General features: G+C 37.1%; 1 protein-coding gene and 1 long non-coding RNA gene across 3 annotated transcripts in view; one reads left to right on the forward strand and one right to left on the reverse strand.

Annotated features, from left to right (window-relative positions):
- LOC307006879 overlaps window positions 1–12,451 on the reverse strand; it is a 25,773-nt gene extending 13,322 nt beyond the window's left edge. The window contains exons 1-2 of the long non-coding RNA XR_013799539.1: window positions 12,301–12,451; window positions 10,049–10,215 (exon numbers count right to left, since the gene is read on the reverse strand). This is a non-coding gene — a long non-coding RNA (uncharacterized lncRNA). The remainder of the gene's footprint in view (window positions 1–10,048; window positions 10,216–12,300) is intronic.
- Window positions 12,368–18,229, forward strand: mdfic2 (MyoD family inhibitor domain containing 2). 2 transcript variants are annotated; one of them, XM_079628329.1, is made up of 4 exons: window positions 12,368–12,651; window positions 12,760–12,832; window positions 15,150–15,323; window positions 17,603–18,229. In XM_079628329.1, the coding sequence occupies exons 1-4, from the start codon at window positions 12,616–12,618 to the stop codon at window positions 17,854–17,856; spliced, it is 537 nt and encodes a 178-aa protein (XP_079484455.1). In that variant the 5' UTR covers window positions 12,368–12,615; the 3' UTR covers window positions 17,857–18,229. The 2 variants fall into 2 exon arrangements, with proteins under 2 accessions (XP_079484455.1, XP_079484454.1); XM_079628328.1 differs by having other exon boundaries at window positions 12,377–12,651; window positions 12,756–12,832.
- The last annotated feature ends 8,597 nt before the right edge of the window (window positions 18,230–26,826 follow it).

Consider the following 26,826-nt stretch of genomic DNA (forward strand, 5'->3'; position numbering starts at 1 on the left):
TTTTGAGAGAAACAACGGGGTTTGGTTTTGAGCCATATTTGATATTTCAAAAATACAACATTTTTCACTCTTACTCACCATCATGTTGTTACAAACATATATGACTTTGGAACACAAAAGAAAAATGATGAAATTCCAATGAATGAGGCAGTGTTAGGAAAAGTTACTTTCAGAACTAATGTGTAACAATATTGCGTTACTTCCTTAAAAAAGTAACAAATTATGTTTACTTTTTATGGAAAGTAATGCATTACGCTTCTTTTGTGTTACTTTTTCATCACCTGGGCTGAGTTTGCTCGTTTGTTTTTACTACCAAAAAATCAAACAAACAGCGCAAGTCCTATTTTTTGGCAAATGTTAAGGCCCTGTCACATCAAAAGTGAAGTGAATAAGCTTCAGGCTGAAGGAAATGCAAATTCACACCTGTACTGTAGTAGAGGACGCAGCTCCTGTGCTAGGACGCTGGAGAAGAAAGTGTAATACCCTTTCTTCAGCAATACAAATAAATAAACAGAAAAGAAATTGGTTAATAAAGTGATATTAAATACATAAAGTACATTTGTATTATTTTTTTGCGTAATATTCAGAGTCTGCATTTCAATGTTTTTATTCATTTTGAGGAATACTGAATCTGTTTTTGTGCGAGTGATATGAGTAAATGCATGCTCACATTTAGTCTAGAACAACAATAACCATCAAGATTAAACAGTGCACAACGGCTCTGTACCTCACACATGATTTGGGAGACAGGAGAGGTGTCAGTCAATAAATGGGAAAGCATTACAATTTTTTGTTGTAAATATAAAAGTAGTTTGTTACTTTACTCGCTACTTGAAAAAGTAATTAATAACATAACTCAAGTTAACTCACACAGTAACTAACGCATTACATGAGTGACTTAAAATTTAAGACATCATTCACTGATAATCCTCCTCCTAGTGAACTGTTAATCGGATCATTAAGTAATGACAAGTTGAGTCTCATCAGTAGGGCCTTGGCTAGAGTATATGGGCCCCCGAAGGCCCTGGCTATCAGTTTGATTTGTGAATGAATCATTTAGACCATTTTTTGTGAACTGAATCAACTGATTTCATTGAAAAGATCTGACAATTCATTAATAAAATCAAAATACAGATCGCTACATGAACACACCAAGGACTAAATTAGTAATATAGACTTAGGCACGGTCTAACAGGGCTTTGATTAAGACAGGATTAGGCCTTAGTTCAATTAGTGCATTTAAGTAGCTTTTATAAACATGCCTTAAAAGAAAAACATTACTGGTGTGAATCTTGAGACAAAACAATGGAACTGACATCATTTAAGATAGGTCAGAGCAAGTTGCTTTCAGTTAAAACCGCTTAAACATGCATTTTAGTCTGGGACTAGGCTTAAGCCTTGTCTGTGTAACCAGGGGTCAATGTTCGACTTCTCACAAGATTCTCACACAAAAGACATGATTATCAGAAAATGACAACTTTCAATTTTGTGTGAACTATTCCTTTAATCTGAAAAACATCTTTCTGTAATATTCGACTTGGGATGTTACTATCTACAAATTGCAACGCGATATTGGTCATGGCCTCTTTTCCCTGACATAAATGTAAATACAGAACAGGTTAATTCCCTACGAGGTCCGTGTGTTTGTGTGTGTTTGTATTTTAGAGCAGAGAGACTTTGACATGTTTCCTTGCTCAAGGTCAGAACAGCAGCACTCTCCAGCCACTGATGGACACACGTGGTCCCACCAGAGCGCGTTTGCTTGTGTGCGTGTTCACCCCAGAACATCTGTTCACCACCAGCCCTGACCGCTCTGATCTGACACCACCCTCGGCTTGATCGTACCACCCAATTCCCTCTCCGGGGCCAGATGGCGGCCTGCTCCCTCCTTCATAGCCCTTCTAGCTCTCTCCTTCCCTTTCTCTCTCTTACCGGAGCTGCTTCTGCAATACCCGTTCAGCCACCCGCCCCACAGGTATCGCCCCAGGCTCGGGCCCTGCCACTCACTGTTGACCAGCCTCTGGTGGCTTCATTGGTCCCTCCTGTCAAAAGACAAATTGTTCGACAGCCTGAGCTTTTATGAATTCAGCCCTGAGGTCTAGGGCTCGGGAAAATAGGTTAAGGAAAATCCTTGGCCCGAGCTATCCAACTTTGAGTGGGAAGTCGAGGTTTTCAGAAAAGTTGAGTTTAAGCAGGTAGAAGTCAACAATGAAAGGTGAAGTTAATCACTTCAATTTGGCTTCTAAATGCGGTTTGCATCAGGCTGACCACAAGAACAGGGAGTCACCATGTCAAATGCTGGGGGAACTATTGCAGACACTGCGGATATATTTGAGCACAGTTTTGCTCCTAGTCTACAAACATCTGTTGAAGCATACAATACGTTTTAAAAATAAAGTCAAATCAATCAAATCGGTTTAGCCTATTCAGGTGTTTTCAGGAGCTTTCAGCTGTGGGAGAAATAAAACATATTTGTGGGAATTCAATAACAATGGTTTTAGTTGAATTTCTGAATGCTCTGTTTGCATCGAAATAATAAAATAATTTTGCAAATAAGATAACAGCTCAATCATGGCCAAAGATTTTATGCTAGATATAAATTTCACAAACTTTACAGGGAAACCAATGTAATGGCAACTTGATTGTATATATACAAGTTATAAAGCTATAATCTTCTCCATCGATGTGATCAACAGAGAAAGGCACAAAAACATATTTTTAATACATTTCTCTTTACCACCCGCTTTCCACAGGCATGCCATTAAATCAGAGTGCTTAATTACATTAACACAAATTTACATTCTTTTACCAATTAAAAAGTACACATTTACAAGAATAAAATGTTTTATGAATGGCAAATTTATATATGGTGCAGTGCTATTTCTGGGTATATTATACGGGACTGTACTGTATTTAGTGAAGAGCACATGGACAGGACTAATTCACTTAACGGTTCACTGTAAAAAAATTCTAACCTCCCCAACTCAAAATATTCAAAATTTTTCAATTGGCCCAAGTGAAATTCTGCAAATTGATAAAATTAAATTAGCAGAATTTCACTTGGGCAACTTGAAAAATGTTGATGCGACCAGTCACTAGAAAATTTTGAGTTGGGGATGTTAGAATTTTTTACAGTGTCACTTTTGGTATTCAAGCACACACTTAGGGTGTAACCCTAATACCAAAAAAGAGAATAAATAATTTAAACACCAAAGACACAAAACAAAAAAATGCTTCATGATGTATATTTTTTGCGTGTTGGGCTAAATGTGCTTGTATGTGCTTGCTTACATGGTGTTTTTTTAACCAGCTGAAAACTCACGAAGAGCTTATAAATGGACGGCGGTTCCGATGCCTGTACTGGACTGTAATGGTCAACATAGCTCCTATGACGAGAACCATGTATGCTTGAGCATTCTGTCCGTTTTAGGGTCACATTTTGACATCACATCCGATTTTTGGGTTGTTTACATGTCTTTGGTCCATGTTGCAATTATATTTCAGTCGAGCCGCACCAGAGTGCGTTTGGAAGCGGACAACGGTGGGTCTTGATCTGCTTGTTTGGTGCGCACCAAAGTTTACACTCATTCAAATGAACATAGCAATCGCTCCAGAGTTTTATTTAATCGAACCAAACCTGCCAAGTGTAAACAACACAACCTCAAACACCAAAAGTGGTACAACAGTGAATTTGTCCCATTACTGGAGAAGAACCAGTCTACTACTGAAAAGATGCACCTTAAAAACATATCTGCAATATTCACAAAATTAGTCATAAACAAGCAAATTAAAGATTTGCAAAATCATTAACTTAATTTAACACTTGCGATAGAATTTTAATCATCATTCAGAGTTCTCAGTTTGTGGTTGCCGTCTACAACAGGAAATGACTCTTGAATCACCTATAGCCAGTGAACATTCGGACTCCCACAGGGAGAAAGTCTGATTTCTGTTCAAATTCCAGATTGCACTAATTAAAACCTTTCTTCACTGCAAAGAGGAAGGCGCACACTTCTTGAGCACTCAATAGCTCAATGGATTTCTTCCTGACCTGAGCTTTCAGGTATGCGAACAGACCGCCAAATCCACGCAAAAGACTTTAATTCTGGATTTCAACAGGGGAGTAACCCAAAAACACACACAGTTCCTATGCAAGCAGCCTGTGTGCTGGGTGCTTTCCGGAAGTACACATGTAGCCAAAGGCATTCGGAAAGCGGAGGGAATTTTGGTCCAATGCCCTCTTTTAAATGCTCTGCTAACCACAGATGAGGCACAGAAAAAGAGAGAGGATCATTAAGTGGCAACAACATGAATCTTTTTAATTACTCATCCCTGCCTTAGTCGTTAACGAGAGGGGGAGTCTCTACTGATAATCCGTGTAATTGGACAATGGGCCTCTCTCATTCAATTATTGACCACTGGCTCTGTTAGTGCACTGATATCTTACTTTGCTTGTTAAGACCATGGGACGGTTTAATCTACTGTAAGGACTATATATCTTTATTTCACCTATATAGACACAGCACACTGGTTCACTGTACACATATGCAGTAAATAGAGTATGCGTATGAGCCGATAAATTCCTTGCATTACATGTATGGTGAAAAAACCAATAACATCCACAAATAGCATATGATAAAACGAATTCACAAAGGGGCAATTTGAATTAAATCTTGCTCTGATGCAACTCAAATGCATTGGTGGTTTCATTGGCAATGCAGAGCCAATGTTAATTAACCCTGTACTTACAAAATCCACACCTTTAGCTATACAGCCATATGACCCTTTTAATTGCAACAATTAATGCACTCAAATGAATATTTCCCTGGCAAAAAATTCATTTTCAAATTAACAGCTTTTTCAAATCATTCCACATAAATACAGATAAATACACTAATGTTCCTTTGGAAGTCAATGTGGCATGAAAATGATTCCAGTGTGCCTCAGCAGAGGAAGAGGAATATGGTTTTGGTTAATGAAAGCCTTCCCTTAAACACTTTATGAAAAAGGCTTACATTTAGGTCGATGATACATTTGTATGCTATACACAAATACCTTTTCAGCTTGAAAAGAATCATTGTGAGACCCAAGTTACACCATTTTCTTTTAGCACACACCATTTGTGAATTTTAAAGCACTAAGACGATGTGTCTGGAACAATAGGTGATAATGTATGCGGATCATCAATGCACTGCTTAAGGGCCACATCAACAACCTCTGTTCTTTGCAAAGACAAAAGAGTCATTTTTCTAGAAACCGTAGAATGTAAGAATACAAAACCTGTCTTTAAAATTAAAATAGATATAAGATGTAAAAAGATTCATCATCACTGCTGGCAATTTATTGATTTTAACAATGCAATAGGCTCAAATAATGTATCTAGTAAAAGCTATTCTCGGAGCACAGCGTAATCAACAGATTGTTAGACATGCATTTTCTGGGCCTATGACAACGCCTGATATATGGGGTCGATGAGAGTGTTCCTAATCCATCCATTGCTACAATTTATTAACTTATTATAATTGTATACACAAACATTGTAGTGATTTAGGTGACACAGTGGAAAGATGAAATCCGTTTATATTAAAAGGGGTGCTCACCCCTGAAACACAGAGCTGGCAACACCTTTCAACGGCTGCTTTTAACAACATGGTTATTGTTTTATTGATCAGGATTTTATTACATATTTGACACCCGTGTTATGTGTTAATCGAACGGCGTATAATTTTCTGACACATATTTTACGAGATTACGACCGCAATTAATTTAATAACCATTATTTTTTTTGCACATTTCTGTCTGAGCGTGGTTTGTGCTGGAGTGGACCGTTTGTCTTGTGGGTATTGTCAGTCATGTGCGCGCTCTCTCGGCGGGATAGTGCATGACCTGAACGGAAGGGACGGAAATGGCCGACGGTGCACGGATCACAAACTCACCTCTACTCCTCTGTTCTCGCTCAGCCTCCTATCCTTTTGTTCCGGGGAGTGATATCACTATTAGTGGGGCCATTCATTGACGTATAATTCCACCGCTCTACACTTAAATGTTCCCATTTTATGGGAAAATTATACGACTGCAAAAGCTTTGCACTTGTATACTTTGGTAATGTCACATTTTTCAGCGAAGGACGAGTTAACCTATGAAAGAAAAAAAATGGTCACAAGAGCAAAAAGTAGCATCGATGATATTAATTACAGCACTTTTCTTGCACCTGCTACTACAGTTATTGAAAACTAACACACAATATCAGTTCTGAAAAGCATAGTGCTGTGTGCTGAAGTAGAAATAAAGCAAAAAACTGAATTCACACAAAACAAGAGACGAATCAGCATGTGCTCTCATGTATATCTCAAGAGTACATTTGCTGAAGGAGGCAAAAAACTGTATCAGAACTATTAATTAATTTGTTCATCTCATTCTCCATAATTGAAAGATCTTATTAGCCCAGATAATAAAGGCTCTGATAACTCTCCCACCTGAACATACAGACGGAACTCTGTGGACCTCATACTCTTCAGTGGCCTTGTCAGCAAATGTATTATTTGGCACAGAGCAATAGGTAAGAACTTGCAGGTTTGTCAAACTCATTTTCTGTCTTTTTGAAATCTTCACAACGACTATGCTGTGCAATAACCAGCTTCAAGACCTTGAGTGCACAAAGGTCTTTTCGAACAACTGTAGAATAATTGTTCTCCACAGGTATTTGAAGTCCAAATTGCTTAATAATCATAAATTTAAAGTCAAAATATGCTAGTATAAGTAAAGGCAGAGTCCATTTAGATGCCATTGGGCATATTATTCACTCAACAAAGGCATTTGTAGTCATACAGTAAATCTGTCACATCGCCAAAATTAAAATTTGAATGTTATTGCAAATCTATGACATACATAACATAACATTTCCTCTATCTTGCCACAATGCTAAATTTAATTAGTAAATAAAGAACAAAAACATCTTAAAAAGGCAAGCTTCAGCAGATTTGTTTGTTTATAACAAATTTTGTAACTTTTAGTTACTAGCTACTATCAGTGAGGTATTCTCAGTATTATTTTAAGGTTGGCATTAAAACGGAAGTTGTAATCGTTTTTTCTTCCCAATATATTGTAACGTATAGGCCTATCCAAGTGAAAAGGCTTCTCGAACCAAAAAAAAATGTAGACCGAAACTTGATTTTGTCCATCAGTAATTGATTGGATCATTGTGATTTGCTATTGCTATGATCTCATGTGAGTGACAGATTTGTCTAGCCCTCACGCCAGTACTCATGTCATCAGAGGAAAGATGTCGCTGCAAGAGCAAGGGGAAGTTATTTTGATTAAAGATTATGAGGGCACATGAATAAAAAAATAAATAATGATGTCTATGGATAAATACTACCATAAAAAAACAATTTTGATTTCATGATGACTTTATCACAATGTGTTTACATGTATTTCACAGATTGTTTCCCCAATATCCCCATCAAATGCGTAAAAAGTTTGCAAACTGCCTGGTCCTGAATATTTGTACCGAATAGGCTGAATGGCATCATGACCTCCTCTTATTCCCATATCGGTTTGAACGTTTGACAACAAGCAAGCAGTTGGTTACACTGCACTGTTAAAATAATTTAATGAACAATTTGGCACATAGGCGCCACCATTAAAAGCACATTTGAGCACAACAGTCCAAGGTAAGACATCAAACAGACCCAGGAACACAATAAAACACTCACTATTGGAAAACGCCAATCAATGAATACCAGCTGTTGTGAACGTTTACATTGCACTAGAGGGTCTTTTACGCTGTTTTGTAGTTGTGGTATGCAGTCTACCTTGAGCGATGAGTATTTGAGACATATCACATTAAAAGATACAGGGGGATATGCTTCAGATTTGTCCCAATTAACCTTGTAATAAGATGTATCAAAGGCCTTATTAATGATGGTAATGAGAGAGATGAATTGACAGTGTTTAAAAACAGTGCTGTATGAAGATAAGCCTGCAGCACTAGTAGACAGAGGGAGACCAGACTCGTGAAAATGTAGGACAAAAGAGATCCTTACAAGCAAGGACACACACACATAGATGGAGAGAGAAAATTCAACGCTAGCATTGTGTTACCCTTGACTCTTAAAGTATATATGAATCAAGGAGCTTATTATCTGGATGACACCATAAAAGAGTTGTTCCCTCCTCAGCACTACTTAGGGCTCACCTCATAATGTGCCTGCGCTTAAACCCAATCATAATCCGTCTTACGCAATAACAACAAGACAATACTTTACTGAGAATGTCTGATGTCATATCATAATTGCACTAATGGTAAAAGCTCTCGTTGCCAAAAAAAAAATATCAAATGTGCGTTTTAATTCGCATGGTCAGTTGTTTTCGTCGGATGACTGGCGTAGTATTTCTTTCGACAAAAAGAACAGATCAAATATGGAATTTGGATTATGGAAGTCCAATAATATAAAAATAAGTTAAAAAAAGAAAATGTGACTGCAAAGTGTCTAAGCAGGTTAATATAATCTGCTCCTCAGACTGGAATATCTATATTCTACTAGAATATCCATTTAGTGCCAAGACAATATTGCCAGGAATATCAATAATTCAAAAATATTCATCAAAGATGATCATTTTGACTTTGACATCTAATTAAATAAAAAACAGGGAGTCAAATAGTCTGCCTTCAACCAATGTGGGGCTATCAGTTAATAGAAAAAAAAATCTATTTAGTCATTTACTGGGTTGAATAACTTCAAGGGTTTTCCGATCCCCTCTTGGATCACCCTGGGAATTCCCAAGTGAAGCCATCGCCTTAGGAAACCTTCACTTTCTTTGTTTGAGAGAGAATCCCCAAAAGATTTAAGTCATATACTGTTTAACTTCACCAAATCCAATTTCCTCCTTTTCTCATATTCTTGCTATATTTTGCAGTATTGTGAGGTCATTTATCTGTAGTCTTAATTGGAAATTCTGATATCTATTTTGATTGTTCATGGGAGGGATATTTCTTTGTCATTTTCACTGGAATATGCTGGTATGATGGCCTGGTCAAGTAGCTGTCCTCACGATAGAAGCTGACAAAACCGAATAATACAAGGGAGATTTATTGGCATTATTAGCAGCCTGATGTCATCATAACCTTGCTTTAAAATTGAAGAATTATCTGTGTTAGATACAACTGTCAAGAACAACTATAAACTTAAAACTGGAAGAAAAAAAACTTTTTACTTGTTCAAATATTTATCTTTTGCATTTCGTGATGCAAATGGTGCAGAAATTACACTCTTCCGCTTTAAAAACCCTTCAAGTCTCTTCATTTGACTCAAATCAATCCGTGAGAGTCTTAAGTATGAGTCTATCAGTCATTCTGTTTCAACTCATCCATCAAGATGTAAATCTTGGAGCTCAGTGTCTGTGTATGGGGGATGGGAAGCTATATTTATCATTCAATTTAAAGCAGCAAGATTTTTCTCCTTTTATACAAATGAATTAATCTATTTTTGTCATTACGCATAATGTATTTCATTACTGGAGGATAAAAGAGGGGTTAACTCATAAATAATTTAGAGGAAGGGAATCAGGTTGCAGTATAATTAATTATCAACTGGATTTAGAATATGACTCCATGGAAGATCATTTTATCTGTCTTTGTCTCAAGGTAAGAAGGAAATATGAGCTCATGTCTGACATTTTACAATGTAAAAGGTATGCAAAGAAGCAAACAAATATACACCTATGCATTGCATGTTGTCCTCATGATAAATGGCAAAGGTAGTTGTAGTTGTGTGCGGAATCACCCCCTATACCTTCATTCACAACCCTCACAGTGCATTATGGGTATTCTTTAGTCGTTGAGTGTGCATCAATTGTATCAATCGGACACCACTACAAATTGCTGTCCCTTCAAATAAGGGTATGGGGGTGATTTTAGACACAGCCTATGGAAATTTTGGCCCTCTAATGGTTAAAAAACAAAACAATAATCACAATAAATTAAGCCTTACAATAACTCTGTTAGAGAGCTACACACATGGCAATTTATGTTCAATGCCTTACTCACCTGTTGAGTAATAAAAACACGTTGATCCGAAAAGCCAAGCCAATGTTGATTCTCGTTTTATTACGAGCTCTGTCGCATTCTCTTTTTGCCAGCAGACTCTCCTCGGTTTTGTTTCTTTAAAACAGGTGATTCCCCAGAGGTTTGAGATTTAGCGTTCTCCATCCCGTCTAAAAGATAAACACTGTATAATAGGCTTACTATAGTGAATCAGGGTAAGACAAAAACACATTTTGAAAGGATTGATGATATATTGACTCATTATTTAAATTTTTGAAGAAGAAAAAAACATCTTACATTTTGTACCTTTAAAGATAGCACATACTCAGCACCTGATTTGATCGTGTATAGTCAAGCATTCTTATTTTATTTTCAATTAGCAGACCTCTTATTAAATGCAAACAAAACTGATTAAAACTGCATATAATTGCATGTTGGCCTTGGATGATATATAGCTTTAAAATCTTGCAAAGTTTGGTATCAAATCTTAAGTTATTAAGATTGCAATCCTTCAAAGTGATGTTATGCAGTTTTGTTATGCATTATGCTTTTTTGGAAATGAAACATGCATTGTACTGAACCTACAGTACAGCATTTGATTCATTTATTTTAATGTGTTTTTCCCTAGGTGGGAAAAGGAATTGACTTGTTAGCATCAACAATTAGCACCTGCTGGTAGATATATAACTGCACCTTATGATAGCAAAATATTTAATTTTTTTTGTTTGTTTTTCTCAATCAATTTATTGTATTATAGTTGATGTTTTACCAGTGGCTGACTATTGCAGATGCCCCTTAAAGGTATGACATTATCTAATTACTTATATTTTTGAACCCATGTCTACCACTTTAGATGAGGGATCAGCTACATGACAAACAGGCATTTCATTATAATCATTATGACGCAAAGCAACATATTGTAATGAAGGAATCCTATGATCTTAACATAACCCGCTTAATCTGTATCCTTCCTGTTGTATCCAACATGTAATATTCTTCACACTTAACCAGCCCTCACTGTTGAAGAAGGCATCTGGCATAGTCCAAACCCACTAACATACCCACATCTTAATTTTTCAATTAGCAGGCCCCTTGTTCTCTAAACATATGCAAACACAGCGGGGCATCCTTTAAAATGCAACTCTAATCTGCAGGCTAGTTAGAGTAAATTGGCAGGCTTGTAAACCTTGAGAAATCTGAATAGAGCTCATTATCAGTTTATCTCTGCTGACTGGCTTTCATATGAGGAGCATGTGTTGTAAGCTGAACTAGATTGTTTTGTGTGAACACAGGTATGTGTAGTAGACATGTTTGTGTGCAAAGAAAAAAGCTGAACTTCAGTGCAGTAGTGCTACAGGCTACAGCATAAGGCTCTGAATTTAAAAAAAGAAGAAGTATTTTTTTTCCTTATGAAACTGTGTGAATAATGCTGGAAGTAGCAAGTACATTCATAATTGGGTTTCTTCAACTTCTGACACTTTTATGTCCCAAGGGTTGATTTTTATTAACACTTACAATTTTTTTTTTTATATCCAGTTCACATTAAAACTGTCTTGGAAAGATTTTTACCATGCCTTGATTATTCATTTTTCCAAAGCAGTTTAGTAGTAGCCTACATATAGATTGTAAATCATTTATCCCAAGACTTTCAATATGAAAATCAATCAAAGATGTGTACATCTTAAAGACTATGACAATTTAAACGAGTAAAAAAGCCTAATATTTAATACATTGCTATATTTATTGTGTGAAATGTATGGAGATGTTTCAAAAGTGCCTTTTTTTTTCATTTCCCCCACAAACAATTTCGTTTGTGAATAATTTCACTGAAAAGCATGCTTGAAAAAAAAATCAAGATAAACAGCATGCAAACAAATTATTTTTAATGTGCATACTTTCCAACCAAGCTTTTGTTACAATTTTAAAATAGCTTATTGAAAATAGCTGAAAAGATTATTTAATTGTATTTAACATTGATATAGTAGGCTATATCTATTAAATTTTCTTTAGCAAGACAAAAGAGTTGGCTATGTTATAAAAAAAAAAACGTTTAAATGTAATTTTCACCAATCTAATGGGAGTGTTAACAGTTTGTTTTGAGATAGGCTAGTTTACAGGGCCAAAATACATATGGGGAAAAAGTGCGACACACCAGCATCAAATATGCATCTTAAGGCATGTTTGAACATTGATAGCGAGATCTAGCAATACATTAATCATATTTGAATGAAATAAGTGAGAAAGCGTGTCGTTACCTTGAGTTTTTGTTGTCAAACGCAACACGTCACGACCATAGCACGACGTCATCGGTAGACTTGAGTTGGGTGTGTCACACATGTCAATCAAAGTTGATAAACCAGCAGTGACGACTAGCGGGAGTGTGAGAGAAACGAAACCCTTTGCTTTGACGATAGTCTACTTCTGTCATTTTAAATCTCAGTAACTTTCTTATTATCTATCTTAGTGAAATACCGACGTGTGTAGCTTGAACTGCTTAAATGCGCATGCGATTATTTTTGTGTTGCTGAAGGCGTGTCGTTGTCGCGCATTATGCTTAGAGCTCTCATGTGATGTATATTATTGTCTTCACTAAGATTATATCAATGGTAAGTTTTCATACACAGTTTTAGCAGTGTCTTTGGTGGGGGGTTTTATGAATCGGTTCATTATTAACTTGATATTTGCTTTGATATTTGAATCACACTGTAAGACAGATGGCTGGACAAAACTCTGAAATCGAGCGTGATTTGATCAAAACTGAAGAGAGAAGCTCTTTTGTAAAAGCTGGTAAGTTAGTAATAAGCAATGTAACATGTTCAAACATTAGTCTAACACTGTTCGATTTTTGGTATGGTGCATTATGTATGTTATGAGAACAATGTTTTCTCACTCATTTTGAGATGGTTATTGATTGAAGAATGAGTGCATTAGCTTTCACAGCAGTAGAAATAGGCAAGGTGAATCCTGTCCCCTGTCATAATGGATCTGTTTTTATCTCTTTTCCCCTATAAATATCCCTTTCCCCGTCCAGTAAATCCCCTAAAATCTTAAATTGTATTTTTTAAAGAAGTGGAGCCCGGGGTTAGTTGTCACACTGTCTATGACTCCTTAGATCTCCATATTTATTTATCATAAACACTTGTATTAGAGGTTATGTAATGCTTGAAATGGTTATGCATGACAGCTGTGCAGTGATTGTGAACAGCTGATGATGGCACACCTGAGAATCTGCAGTTTAAATCCTGTGACTGTGTTGTCAAAGAGCATGCGCTCTCCCGTAATAAAACAAAGATTAATATTCTACATCTGTCATATCATAACATTTTCACTTCACAAAATGAGAACACAGTGAAGACAAACTACAGAACTTTCTGGAGAAACAATTCTTTATCCTCTTTTCTAAATTATTCAATCTGAAGGAGAGAGAGAATAAAAAAGGCCAATACAGCCCAAAGCCATTTTCATTTGTCTTTCCTTTCTCTTTTTTATTTTAGACTAACAATGCAGATTCCTCTACGGAAAATATGTCCCGCGTGTTAATTAATCATAAGACATTAAATGTTAAATAAAAGAGAGAAAAGCACATTGAATAATTCATTTGGGATAGGTGGAAGAAAAAATAAACAAGGTAGTGCAGCCAAAGCAATGATTCATTAATAGTTTGCATTCAGATCTGGCAGATTCATTATTGAATGATTTCTGGGCTCACTTTGAAACCAGTGAGAGCACAGGAACACATCTCAGCATGTTTTCTAGACAAGCCTTAAAAAACATTGCTTCAGGATGAAAGAACTTTTGAAACGGGAACTGACATGGTGGATTAGAGAACATTGATTATTTTGCATATATAGTGGTGGATTTGTTTCTGACAGGGATGTTTAGAGTATTTAAGTGATTTTATTATTGCAATAAAAGTAAATGTGCAGATATAAGTAAGCCTTTCCAAAAAAACTGTAAAAAAAAACAAAAAACTGTGACTATGGCACTTTCAAAACATTGCTGTTTGTATGAGCGACTTCTCGCTCAGCCAATGGTGTGAGTTTGGGGCGGGACTATAGAGTGCAACAGTGTCCGCCCACTTTTTCATTGGGATTTTTCAAAAGTCTTCATTAAAGAATTGACTTCTGGAACCAAACTGTTGCATTCTATGTCTGTTTGTTTGCAACTTGTGGAACCGTTATTTTTTCTACACTCTTCATTACGACAAAAGTGAATGGGGACCAGGGCAGTGAAGCTCCCAAAAGGACACAAATAGCATCATAATATTTCCCCATACAACTCTGTTGCTATATTTAGACTTTTCTGAAGTCATATGAATGCATTCTCTGGGAGGTTAATAAAGGCCTTCTGAAGTGAAACGATGCGTTCTAAAATAACTAGCTTCCGGCAGACGGCCGTACGCATCGATTTACGGCGAAAAAGTAACCTTTGATATGACGCATAAAGCAGTGACAAACGCAGTCACAAATTTGAAGTCTAAAACGAGAATTTTTATAGAGAAATGACGGAGGAGCTTGAGTTTGTTGCCCAGCCCTGTTTGTTTGAACCGCGAGAGGCGTGCGTCAAAGCTTATGCTACTTCTATGTCACATCGTCAAGTGTTACTCTTTTGGCGTAAGTCGACTTGCGTAGGACGTCTGCCGGATGCTAGTTATTTTAGTCAATAAAGTTTTAAATATGGATATTTTTCTTACACTAACGCATCGCTTCGCTTCAGAAGGCCTTTATTAACCCCCCAGGGCCGTGTGGAGCACTTTTATCATGAATGGATGCACTTTTATGAACTTCTAAACATAAACGGCCATTCACTGCCATTATAAAGCTTGAAAGAGCCAGTACATTTTTTTTATATAACTCTGATTCTATTAGTTTTAAAGAAGAATGTCATATACACTTAGGATGGCTTGAGGGTGAGTACATAATGGGGTAATTTTCATTTTTGAATATGAACTATCCCTTTAAAGGTACATATTAGTTTGTTTTGAAAGGGTACCACCCCAATAACAGCTTTTGTATCTGAGAGTGTTGGTGAATATAATCAACCATATCTTGCTCAATATAAATTTAAGCATGCAGATGATTCAAAAACACCTTTTCTTTTTCAGGAGCGGTGTCTAGCACAGCAACTGGGAGGCTCTCGCCTATTCCTGAGCTGGATCCCTGGGAGAGAGAAGCAGACACGGACTCTACAGAATTCACTTACTCCTTATGCTCAGTGGACAGGTACAGCACGGCCGGCTCCTCCAGCAGCTCCCTGTCTGACTCCCAGGAGAGAGGAGGTGAGTCACGCATCATCACACCTGGTTTGGGGATCGGCCAGCTTCCTCTTTCCCAGACCCCCATAGTCCCCTAAAGTGCTCTAATGAATAATAATTACAACATCAGCTGCCACCATGAATTGTCTTGTATTAAAATTAAAACTCCCAATTTTCTCTCAAATGAGCAGTGGTTTTATACATTATCTTGTTTTTTTTTAATCCTTTGATTTTTTTTATGAATTTATGTGTTGCCAGAAGCAAATAATTATGCATTTTTAAATAGTAAATTATTAAAACGTATCTCTAATTTAAAATGAAAACTAAGGAAAAGCTTGTGATTTTAAAGCTGTCTACATCAGTTGAATAACTGAATTAAGCAGCACATTCGATTAAACTTACATATAGAGATGAATTATTAAAACCATGCGCTGAGAACTCTTGTGCATGAGTATTACGATTCAACAGCTTTTTCAATAGGAAATTAATTAGAACAATATATTTCCCTCCATTCAGCCAGTAAGTTCAGATGAGTTAAGGTGCAGCAGTCATTATGTCGTAGTGTCGAGCTTTACACATGCGTTACAATGCCTTTTCTGGTGTAATATTCAGAGGTTAATCTAATTCCAACTCTTATGCTCAGAGGCAAGGGTATTTTGTCCTGCATTATGCTCAAATCTACTTAAAGTCTTGAAAGCCCCATTTGAAGCTTGGTTTATTCTTTTTACATAAGACCCTAGGCTGTGTGGAAACATTTCTTAAAAACAGACCATCACATTAAGTCAACTCTGCTAAAATCCTGCTAATTATTTTGAGTCCGTGTCATTCTTCCATTTATTTAATCACCTGGAAGTCTCAGTGTCTCTCCAGCAGAGCACAGATGATCTTGTAAGGGAAAAACACCTATACAGACAGATGATAATTGATTACATCTCCACACAGCTCTATTCCTTCTCTCTTTGGAAGGAAAAGGTGATTCAGTAAATTATGCATGTGTACAGAAGTGCCCTGCGAGAGCTGGTGGGCTTTTAAACTGTTGTATACAAGAGGTGCAGACAGACTGCAGGTCAATAAGGGCCTTTGAGTGTCTATCCCCATCAGCCGAACTCCCAAGGTGAGAGTTTTCAAAGAGGCATTTAGGTTCTATAACATACATAACACTGTGTGGGCTTTCTAAGCTCTCGGCATGATCATGCCATGTGTCGTTCAGTGAAGTGCTTCTTTTCAGCATTTCTGACATCATTTTTGTGCTTTTGGACTTTTTTTACTATTTGATGATAACGTCATGCTGTGTTAGACAGATGTGATTGTTTCAATTAAATTCTAAATGGATGCATATTGTAATGTGCTGTAGTATATTTTTTAATATGTGCAGAAAGTGTGATAGAGTCTGTTAACTTATTAGCAATATCATAATATCTAGCTCTGCTAGAGACAACCACACAAAAAAGCAGTTTTTCCCCATGCAATGTTTCCATACTGGTACTTTACAGTTGTTTAGGCTGTTTCTTCAACTATAGACACTTTGGCCCTGTGGGGTTTTAGAAAATAAACTTTTGTACAAAACTGATTTCTCTCACTAGTTTATTTCCTCACTAAAAATGTCCAACCGTTTATATTCATGCATCACAGGAGAATTCTGTAATTTTTGTCATATTTTAGACATTTCCACATGGAAGTGATGGAAATGACGGCAGTGGAAATGACAATTTTAGCTGACTCCTTTTGTCTTGTTAATGATTATAGTTAGCATTTTGAATATCTTAAATACACATGATTAAATAATATTTTGTGTCTACCTGAAAACCTTGGAGCATAAAAGTACTTATTATTTATATATATTATTGAGTCTTCATAAAAGAGTTAAGCATTTGAAAATTGGACAAAAAATGTGTGTGAAAGAACTACAATAGCATGAAGCATCGCGAATAATTAAAAATGACAGATAAATTTAAAACTATTGAATTAAAGATGTTGACAACATTTTACGTTTTTTGCTAAATATGCTAGTAGTTTGAGAGCATAGGGAGAATTTTATAGTTAGCAGTTGGTGTATCTTAGATACTCATAAAATGTTCAATTATTGCCGTTTGATTTCATGATATATAACTAGCATCTGTACATATTTTAGATACCTCACGTTTCTGCTAACTAAACGGATAAACTGCAAGTGTACTCTCCATTAGGGAGGTTTTACACACTTCTTTATTGCTTCTTAAATGCAGCCATGAATAAAGTATAGATGCTTTAGCACTCCCTGTTAACTGCCGACAATGTCATGATTTCTGCTTTCTGTTGTTCAGAGCTCTGTGCTGGGATTGTACTGAATTGTCTCTTCTGCCGATTCTACGACCTGTTCCTCATGCTACCTGAAACATGCGAGCGAGCTGCTTTCTCCATCTGCCCTACCTACATGCTGTTTTCTCCACCCGCGGACCCTGCGCACACCAACTGGAACTGCAGTTGTGATTTTGACTGTGGACTTAGGGACATCTGCCATGAAACAGGGGAATGCCTTGAGCTAGCGATGGAAATTTCTGAGGTTTGCTATCGCTAAGGTGCCTGCAAAACTGAAGATGTCAAAGTTGCTTCGTTGGAAGAACACTTTACAATTTTGTGTCACTTTGCAAATTTCGCATCAAAGAACACTACAGTCTATGCCAAAGCAAGCTAATAGATGCCCATTTAGAGCTAGAATAATCAAATGAAAAATATATAAACGTAAACATGACATTTAAAGCTACTATAAGTGATTTCACATGAAATTGCTACTTTCCCCATCTTCCATAGTCCGACCAATAAAGTCACGTCATTGGTTGAAGTGGTAGAGACGTGCCTCCCAAGTTTTCTGATTGGTTAAGGTGAATGGCTTTCTCTTCAATAACACAAGACCTCCTGTTAAAAAGGCTCCCTAAAGGGATAGTTCACCCAAAAATGAAAATTCTCAAAAAAAAACTCAACTCACACATCAAGTAAACCGAAGCTCAAGCATTTTCACTTAACGTGCAAGAACCAATGAGGTTCATTCTCGTGTTACGCAGCATGTTTGAGCTTCAGCAAGAGGTTTGTTCTCGCACGTCAAGCAGGATCGGTCGAGCTTCAGTTTATGTTCACCGATCAATGTTTATATGTGGAAACAAGCCTAAATTCAATTTGTTCATTATTTAAAGTGATCAAGTCACTTCAGAAAATTTGGACCAAACCTCTTGGTTCAACTGGATTAGTTTTATGATCTCTTTATGAACTTTTTGAAGTGGTAGTTGCGTAGCTGTCAATGGAGGGACAGAAAGCTCTCAGATTTAATAAAAAATATCTTCATTTGTGTTCCAAAGATGAACAAAAGTCTTAAGGGTTTGAAACGGCGTGATGGTGAGTAATTAGTAACAGAATTTTCATTTTTGGGTGAACTATCCCTTTAAAATGATTTGACTCAGTTCGATTATTATCGAAGTGATCAAATATTGAAGCACTAAAGTTAACTAAACTTAAGCACTTTCAGGTTGTGTATCGGAAGGCTGATAAAATGATCCTTCACTTGATAAACAGTTCTACACAATAACAGGCCCTTGTGCCAGCGTATGTTGATTTTGATCACAACGGAGAGCGAAGTGGAGAGAAAGGGCCTTCAGTGTGTCCCCATGTTGATGGCTTGTTTAAACTAGAGTGCAGTTGTTAAACAGCCAGTTTGAGACGATGTTTTGTAGGACACTTGTCCTTCTAGGGCCCATCAACCTTTGTTCTTCGTTCAGGAAGACTGCTCTCTCTCTCTCTCTCTGCACGGCGACTGTGTAATAGATCGTTTTTGTCAGCGCCAGGCTCTCGTCACCTAATGGGGAAAGCAACACTTTTGTTCGTGTGTTTGTGTGCATGTAATTCGGGCATCTATTTCAGGGAGAGGTCAAGGTAAGCGAACGATCACGCCAGGCAGTGGGCTGGAGTGTTATTGTGTTATCTTGGCTTGCTAAACATTTGTTTTCAGTTATCAGATAGAGATACCCACTGAGTAACACGGTTGTTCAAACAGCAGGAAAACCTCAGCACAGTTAGCCAAGAAGTGAGTAGTGCTGTCTTTTTTCCTACAATCCTAAATGGTTGATACACATTTACACAAACAATCGGAATACTTTTTTATCAGTAATTCAATAAATCAAACAATATTGTTGCAACAATATATGCTTTTAGTGGATTTGCATCCAGATTAGTAGCATCACAACCTAGAAACAAAATGCTGACTTTTGATTAGGGGACTTGTAGCATGTAAACTTGATATCCACAAGGAAAACTGTATCCTGATTTGTTTTCTGAGTTACTGTATATTTTTTATTTTTTTTATTTATTTTTTATAACAATTTCCTCGAACTTAGACTGGTACTAAAATTATCATCATTGTTAAAGTTTCCATCAAAATGCTAATGTTATAGTTATTGATACTACAATATTTAGGGGCGTTTACACAACACCTTTTTCAACTAAAAACGGAAAACAGTTTATGCATTTTGGCCGTTCATTTACACTACAACGGGATTTTGGAAACGCAAACTTTTGAAAATGGTTTCAAAGTGCAAGTTTATGAATACGATACCGCCTCATGCATTAAGTGTTCCGTCTGTTGGTGCGTAGTGTTTCTTTACAAAGTGACATCGCCAACTACTGGCCTGGCATGCACAATACACCGTTTTTAATCGTTTTCGCGGATTCGTGTGAACCGGCATCATTGTCTGAAAACATAATTTCTCTAACAGTGGTGTAAAATTCCTATTCTACTGTATTTAAAAAAAATGCTAAATAATAAGAATGATGACATATATGGAATATTCAAGACTATCACTTTATTTTCAGTTTACTTCATTTGTAATCAGATGGCTTTCACTGTCTTATGCACCGCACTTATAAAAAATGCACTTAAATCGCTCTAAAAAGACTTTGGGGGCCTGTCACATTTTCTCTGACATAAACTGCCTGAGCAAACAGATGCCTGCTTAAATGGTAAACATCTGCATGTCTACAACTTTTGGATCTTTGTCAAATTACCTGATAGCTATGGGAGCCACAGGGGCTGTTGGGCCTCGCTAATGGTGCTGCATATGGTCTTCCCATCTATTTAAGGAACTTCACAAAAGTTAGTTTAATTATTTGCATCTGTGACTGTCGTTCTGATTATTCTATGGTTTTATTACTGTTCAGGGCACTCACAATGGATTATATAATGTTGGGGGTGGGGGGTGAGAGGCCTTGGGAATCACTTATACCTACACTGAATGAGTTACCCAAATAGAAACTTGCCAAAACCACTCCAGACCCCAAAGCATCCTCATACACAACCATCCACAATACCCTGTTCTGCATGAGCAAACACCATTCATACTTTCATGTAAAAATCTAGTTTGTTGTCAGTGTTACTGTATGTTTCAGAAAAATAAATCTTGTGTAAATAAATGTTATGCAGTTATTGATGTCTTGTGGCGTGGAAATGTTCTTGAATTATGAATGCTGAACTGTGCATGTGTGAAGTCCATTATCCCTTATTTCCCAAGATTATCTAGTCCCCAATAGGCTATCAAACAACTCATGGCTTTTGAATCTGGGCCATCCGAGAGGATGTATGTCAGCCATATACACAATCAAAAAGTGATCTCCCTCTCTTATGAACTAGGGTGGGTTATATGCCTTTGGGCTAGACAGACGTCCAATCCCAGTGTGCGTTTCACAGGCCCACCAAGCCCATGGGCTCATATCAGAGATACCTTTCAATCAGTGAGAGATCCCCATCTGACATTACAGGTGATTTTCCTCTGCGTCCAATTAATAACCTCATTTTAACAATTAACAGTGGAGGATTGTGGAAAACCCTGTGGAAAGTGAAGGCCTGAGGGATTGGTAGCAGTTTTAGGTTCTCCTAGGTTCACTCCCATCATCCCCAGTCATAAGGCCACGCCCTTTTCCAGGTGTTGCCCTATAAGAGGCCTCCGAGGATGGGACGGGGTAAAAGGTGGGGTTGAAGACGGGCTGGGGAGGGAGAGCGCATATGGCAGCGAATGATGGAGTACGGTGTGAAACCTCTCTGCCTTTATGCCCCACAGAGAAGAGGAAATTAAAGAGCAGGCGGAGGGAAGGAGAGCGTTAGGGGGTGTTTGTGGAAGGAAAGGGTGATTTAAGTGTCGGTGCAGGGGGGGATGGGACTGTGGAGTTAATTACTGAGTAATGAGAGACAATTTATTGTGTTCTTGTTAGACACATCAAAATGCCTATTGTGAGACTCTCTGTTAATGTGTCCCCTTAGAGCTCGGTGCTAAAGGTCCCGAAAGCTTGTCTGGAGTTTTAGTAGCCAGCCAGAGTCTGATGCAGCCATCCTGGGACCCCACGGGCCCCCCGGAGCCACTGAAATACCACCAGGTGCTTTTAGTGTCGGTCCCCGAGTCAGGAGAATTTATTCCGAGAAATAATGAGAGTTGCATTAGCAGAGTATCGATCCCCCTCAGTGTGGCCTTCCCTCATGAGCCTGCGGTAAGTCTTTAGAGGCACCTCTCAACCCCACTAAATCTTCACTTCTTCAGTTACAGCCCTCTCCTGTTGTTTTCTACCTCCTGTCCATCTGTTTTATTTTAGGTCAAAGTTTGTCGTTCATCTCTGGATGTAATATTTATTCTGGAAATGGTAAAACTAGGAAAATAAAAGTGTGATTAGATGTTTAACAACTGTATTGTTCAGTAAAAAAAACGAGGTGTAGGCTACCATTTTTAATCTACAAATCAGACCTGTACAAAAATGTTATTGAAGCCAATATTTGATAAATATAATATGTATTAAAAGTGTTTTTTTTTGGTGTGTTTTTTAACGAAAACAAAATTAATCAATTTCAAATTAATGCTGTTTATATTTATCAAGGAATAAATATATCACAAGTTTCTTGAGCAGCAAATCAGCATATTAGAATGAATAATGAAGGATCATGTGAATAAACTGACATTTGCCATTAGGAATAAATTAAAATTTTAAATAAATTAAAATAGAAACCTGCTATTTTAAATTTTAATCATATTTCACAATATTACAGTTTTTTTATCAAATAAATGCAGCATTAGGGAGCATAAGATTTTAAAAACATCAAAAATTCTTACCAGTCTTTATAAATTATTTACAGTTCTTATTCAGTATGATTTTACAGTTTTAACATTACCTAGTAACTATTTAGGTGGAAACCAGATTACATTTTTGTAATATTTTCAGCATGTGATTCTCTAGGCCACTTCTAATAGACAATCTTAAAGGAAAAGTCAGTAAAATCATCCTTCAGCCTGTTCGTAGAGAGAGAAACGCCAGCCTTTGATGTGGTGCATGTGAACTCAGACCATAGAACAAAGCTGCCGTCACCAACAGCCAGATGTCAAAAGTAATCCGCGCCCATTATTATTGAGTACCTGTCATGCATGATTCACAAGCAGCAATATCAATAGAGATATGTAAGTCTGCATGACTTATAAACCCCAAATAACATATAAATAACTCTAGAAGCCCTTGTGTTCAAATTAAGCATGCTTAAAATGCTTGCATTAATTGTATGCAGAACTCGTTTTTGATTTTCTCCTTTTTCTTTAAGACATTTTCATGACTGACATCTTTTCCCCACTACCAGATCTTAATCTAAACCCAGTAATAATGACATCTCTAATCTGTGATAATGCATATTCTAATCTGAATTGTGTTCCTTGTTTTGTAGCTCAAATGAATATGTTCCATCAGCATCTGAATCTGCTTTTGAAATGATCTCTCTAGATGCACGGGTAGAATATGGAATGTCTATAAAATGCAAATGAGATTTCTCTGGACGTGCATAAATTAAGCAATGAGGTTCCAGCAATAACACAAGACTGTGAGTTGCATCTATTAATAGATTAATAGAATTTAAAACGAGGCTTTATTTACAGGATTCCTGCCCTGGCGTTTCAAGAGCCAGTGGAACAAAGTCTCTGTCCAGTTAATCATAATGGAAGCTTTCAAAAGGAAAATGCATCACTTTTTGCTTTTCAAACAAGAACTAAATGTGCTGAAAGTGCATTATAGTGCTTTCTTTATAGCACATTTGAAACCAATAGACACTGCATCAACTTACAGGTCACACTTACAGTGCTGCGCGAACATATACTGAATGCCATACGCTGAATATACATAATTGAACTCCTCCAGAGCGGTTTTATAAGACATATTTGTCGTGTTGTTCTTTTTTCTTCTCTAAACGTCCCTTAAGGCCACAAGCAGCAAGCCCAAACTCCTTTATGAAGAGAGACAACAATTTTCCACAATACGAGTCAACTTTTTCATTCATCAAAATGGCAGAACAGATATGCATCCGGCTCCCCATAGATTTCTTCCCTAAGGAACACGCTTGTCACTGTGAGAAAACAAGTATACCAACAGTGTGTTAGGTAATAGGCCACCTCATTAATCACCAGAAGTTATTGCATATGTAATGGCAAAACAACCTCAGCTCAACAACTCATAACTTTGTACATGACATGAGTCTAAACACAAAGTACAAAATTGGTTGTACTATGAATTTTCCCGTTTTAACAAGCAGACAAGCTTCAGTCGAAGACAAATATACTGTACATAATGGAAAAACAGGGGTCTAAGGATACTAAAATGATTTTTTTTTAGAAAACTGATGAAGTATATTGCAATTATCTCTAATCTGTAAAAGGCATGCCTGAGTATTGGAAATTGGCACAAAGCGAATTTGTATCAGTGCAATTAAGGTTATTAGTTTGTTGTTTAGAATTTATTGAAGGTTATGACTCAAGGATCACAAGCAGAATGGCTGAAAATCATTTCTGAAGGTTCAAACAAACTACCGGTACATTTAACACCCAAAAAAGTTGCTGACTTAAAATTTTAGGTACAATCAACTTGGATGTTTAAGTAATTTCAACTTAAATTACATTAAACTGACTCAAAAATGTATTTAATGAATCTTGTATAACTTAGTTTAAAAAAAATTGCTTAGGTTATTTTGATGAGTTAAAGCAATGTAAAAACATGTTGTCATAACTTGTCAACTTATCTTTTTTTTCTTTTCTTTTTTTTTTACAGTGTGTAGATATTAACTTTTCTTTTTAGACTTTGAGTATAAAATGGAGCACCCTTAAGCATTTGGTATAGCTATATAGCCACAAAAATATTATCCAAAAAAATTAATAAATAGATGGACAGAGATGGGTTGTAATCCTGCCTTACATTTAAAAAAGCCTATCACAATTTTTTAAAAGTAATGCTTCTTTTATGTTAAGAACACACACACACACACACACACACACACACACACACACACACACACACACACACACACACACACACGATTAGTTGTTTGTGAGATTTGAGTTTAGGAAGCACAATTTATGGTAGCCTACAATTCTAATCAGATGTATTCTCTATGTCATTTAAATGTAACATTGATTAACATTTTCAGAGAATTTGGTCGAAAGTAGAAAGCAGCTACCGGTACTTGACTAAAAATAGCCGTCAATATAGCCATGAGTGGGCTGACATACCGTAAAAAGGGAGCTATGATGCATAAAACAAAGTATTTAAATGTTAATCAGATGATTTTACTTTTACTTTTTGATTTTATTTTACATGACTTCTGTGACAGGACATCTAGGAAAGCCAACTTTTATAATTTATGACGTTCAGATACAAACCAGTTGTTTTTGAAACAGCCCATTGATTCTGTTGTGACTCAGAAAAGCAAACGTTCAAATAAAAATTTGTGAATCAGTAATTCATGAGGTTCAATGTTTAGGCAGCTACGGTCAAACAGGCCCGTAATCTGTGAGAATGATGTGTGGTCTACATGAATAATGCACATCTGTGTGGCCGGTTTCGCGCCTCTATTCGAATAGAATCGAGCAGTACGGCACAGGTTGACAAAATGTTGCCCTTTTTATTATTTAGTGGAAATGTGCCTTTTCTACGCACCATAATGCATTTTGAAGTCCTGTATGTCAGCAGGCGAGCCTGATCCGAGCAAACAGCGCAAGCTTGCTATCATCAATAAGACATGAGATCACAAACAGGGCATAAACAGAGCTTACACATCAGAATTAAACTCCTGTACACACACAAACAGCTTGAAATGCAACTAAAAGTCTTCAGATAAACAAGTCTGTCTACGGTCAGCCAATTTCTCGCTGAAATTAAAATTTCATAACAGATAAAACAGCTACCACTGCCACGATGACCCCCCTCAGCCCCCCTTGGGGTTGACCAATTTGGGTTTATCGATAATTGCTTATTGTAAAATGCAAATAATTACAACTCGCTCTTATTCCCAAGTTTGAAGCAAGGACTCTCAAATGTCAACTGTTAAGCAGCGTAGAAAGGTTACAGTGCGGTGGCATCTGTGCAAGTATGAATGTGTGTGAGCCTGACATTTGTATACTCACTTTATAATACAAAACAGAATAAAGATCTCTTTAGCTAGCTCAGCTAATAAGGCTGCTGCATAATGTATGTATGTATGTATGTATATATATATCCATATCCAGTATATATCCAGTAACCATTTACAACAAATAAAACTAGATGCTTTTTATAGGTCAAGCTTAATTTAAAAATAATACAAAAATACAATTTGAAGCTTAAAATTAAAATTACTCACTGGCCACTTTATTAGTTACACCTTGCGAATACCGGGTCGGTCCCCCTTTTGCCTTCAGAACTGCCGTAATTCTTCGTGGCATAGACTCAACAAGGTGCTGGAAACATCCCTCAGAGATTTTGGTCCATATTGACATGATAGCATCATGGAGTTGAAGCGGATTTGTCGGCAGCACAAACATGATGTGAATCTCCGGTTCCACCACATCCCAAAGGTGCTCTATATGATTGAGATCTGGTGACCGTGGAAGCCGTTTGAGTTTAGTGAACTCATTGTCATGTTCAAGAAACCAGTTTGAGATGATTTGAGCTTTGTGTCGTGCGTTATCCGGCTGGAAGTAGCCATCAGAAGATGGAAACACTGTGGTCATAAAGGGATGGACGTGGTCAGCAACAATACTCAGGTAGGCTGTGGCGTTTATATGATACTCAATTGGTACTAAGGGGCCCAACGTGTACCAAGAAAATGTCCCCCATACCATTACACCACCAGCAGCCTGAACTGTTGATACAAGGCAGGATGGATCCATGCCTTCATATCGCTTACGTCACATTCTGACCCTACCATCTGAATATTACAGCAGAAATCGAGGCTTAACAGACCAGGCAACATTTTTTAAATTTTCTATTGTCCAATTTTGGTGATTGTAGCCTCAGTTTCCTGTTCTTATGTGACAGGAGTGGCACTCGGCGTGATCTTCTGCTTCAAGGTGTTGTTCGTTCAGAGATGCTCTTCTGAAGACCTCTGTTAGAGAGTTACTTGAGTAACTGTTGCCTTTCTTTCAGCTCAAATCAGTCTGGCCATTCTCCTCTGACCTCTGGCATCCATGAGGCATTTTTACCCACAGAACTGCTGCAGAACTGCACAGACCAT

This window comes from Phoxinus phoxinus (genome assembly GCF_949152265.1).
Source record: "Phoxinus phoxinus genome assembly, chromosome: 11".
In the NCBI taxonomy this organism is placed as follows: Eukaryota; Metazoa; Chordata; class Actinopteri; order Cypriniformes; family Leuciscidae; genus Phoxinus; species Phoxinus phoxinus.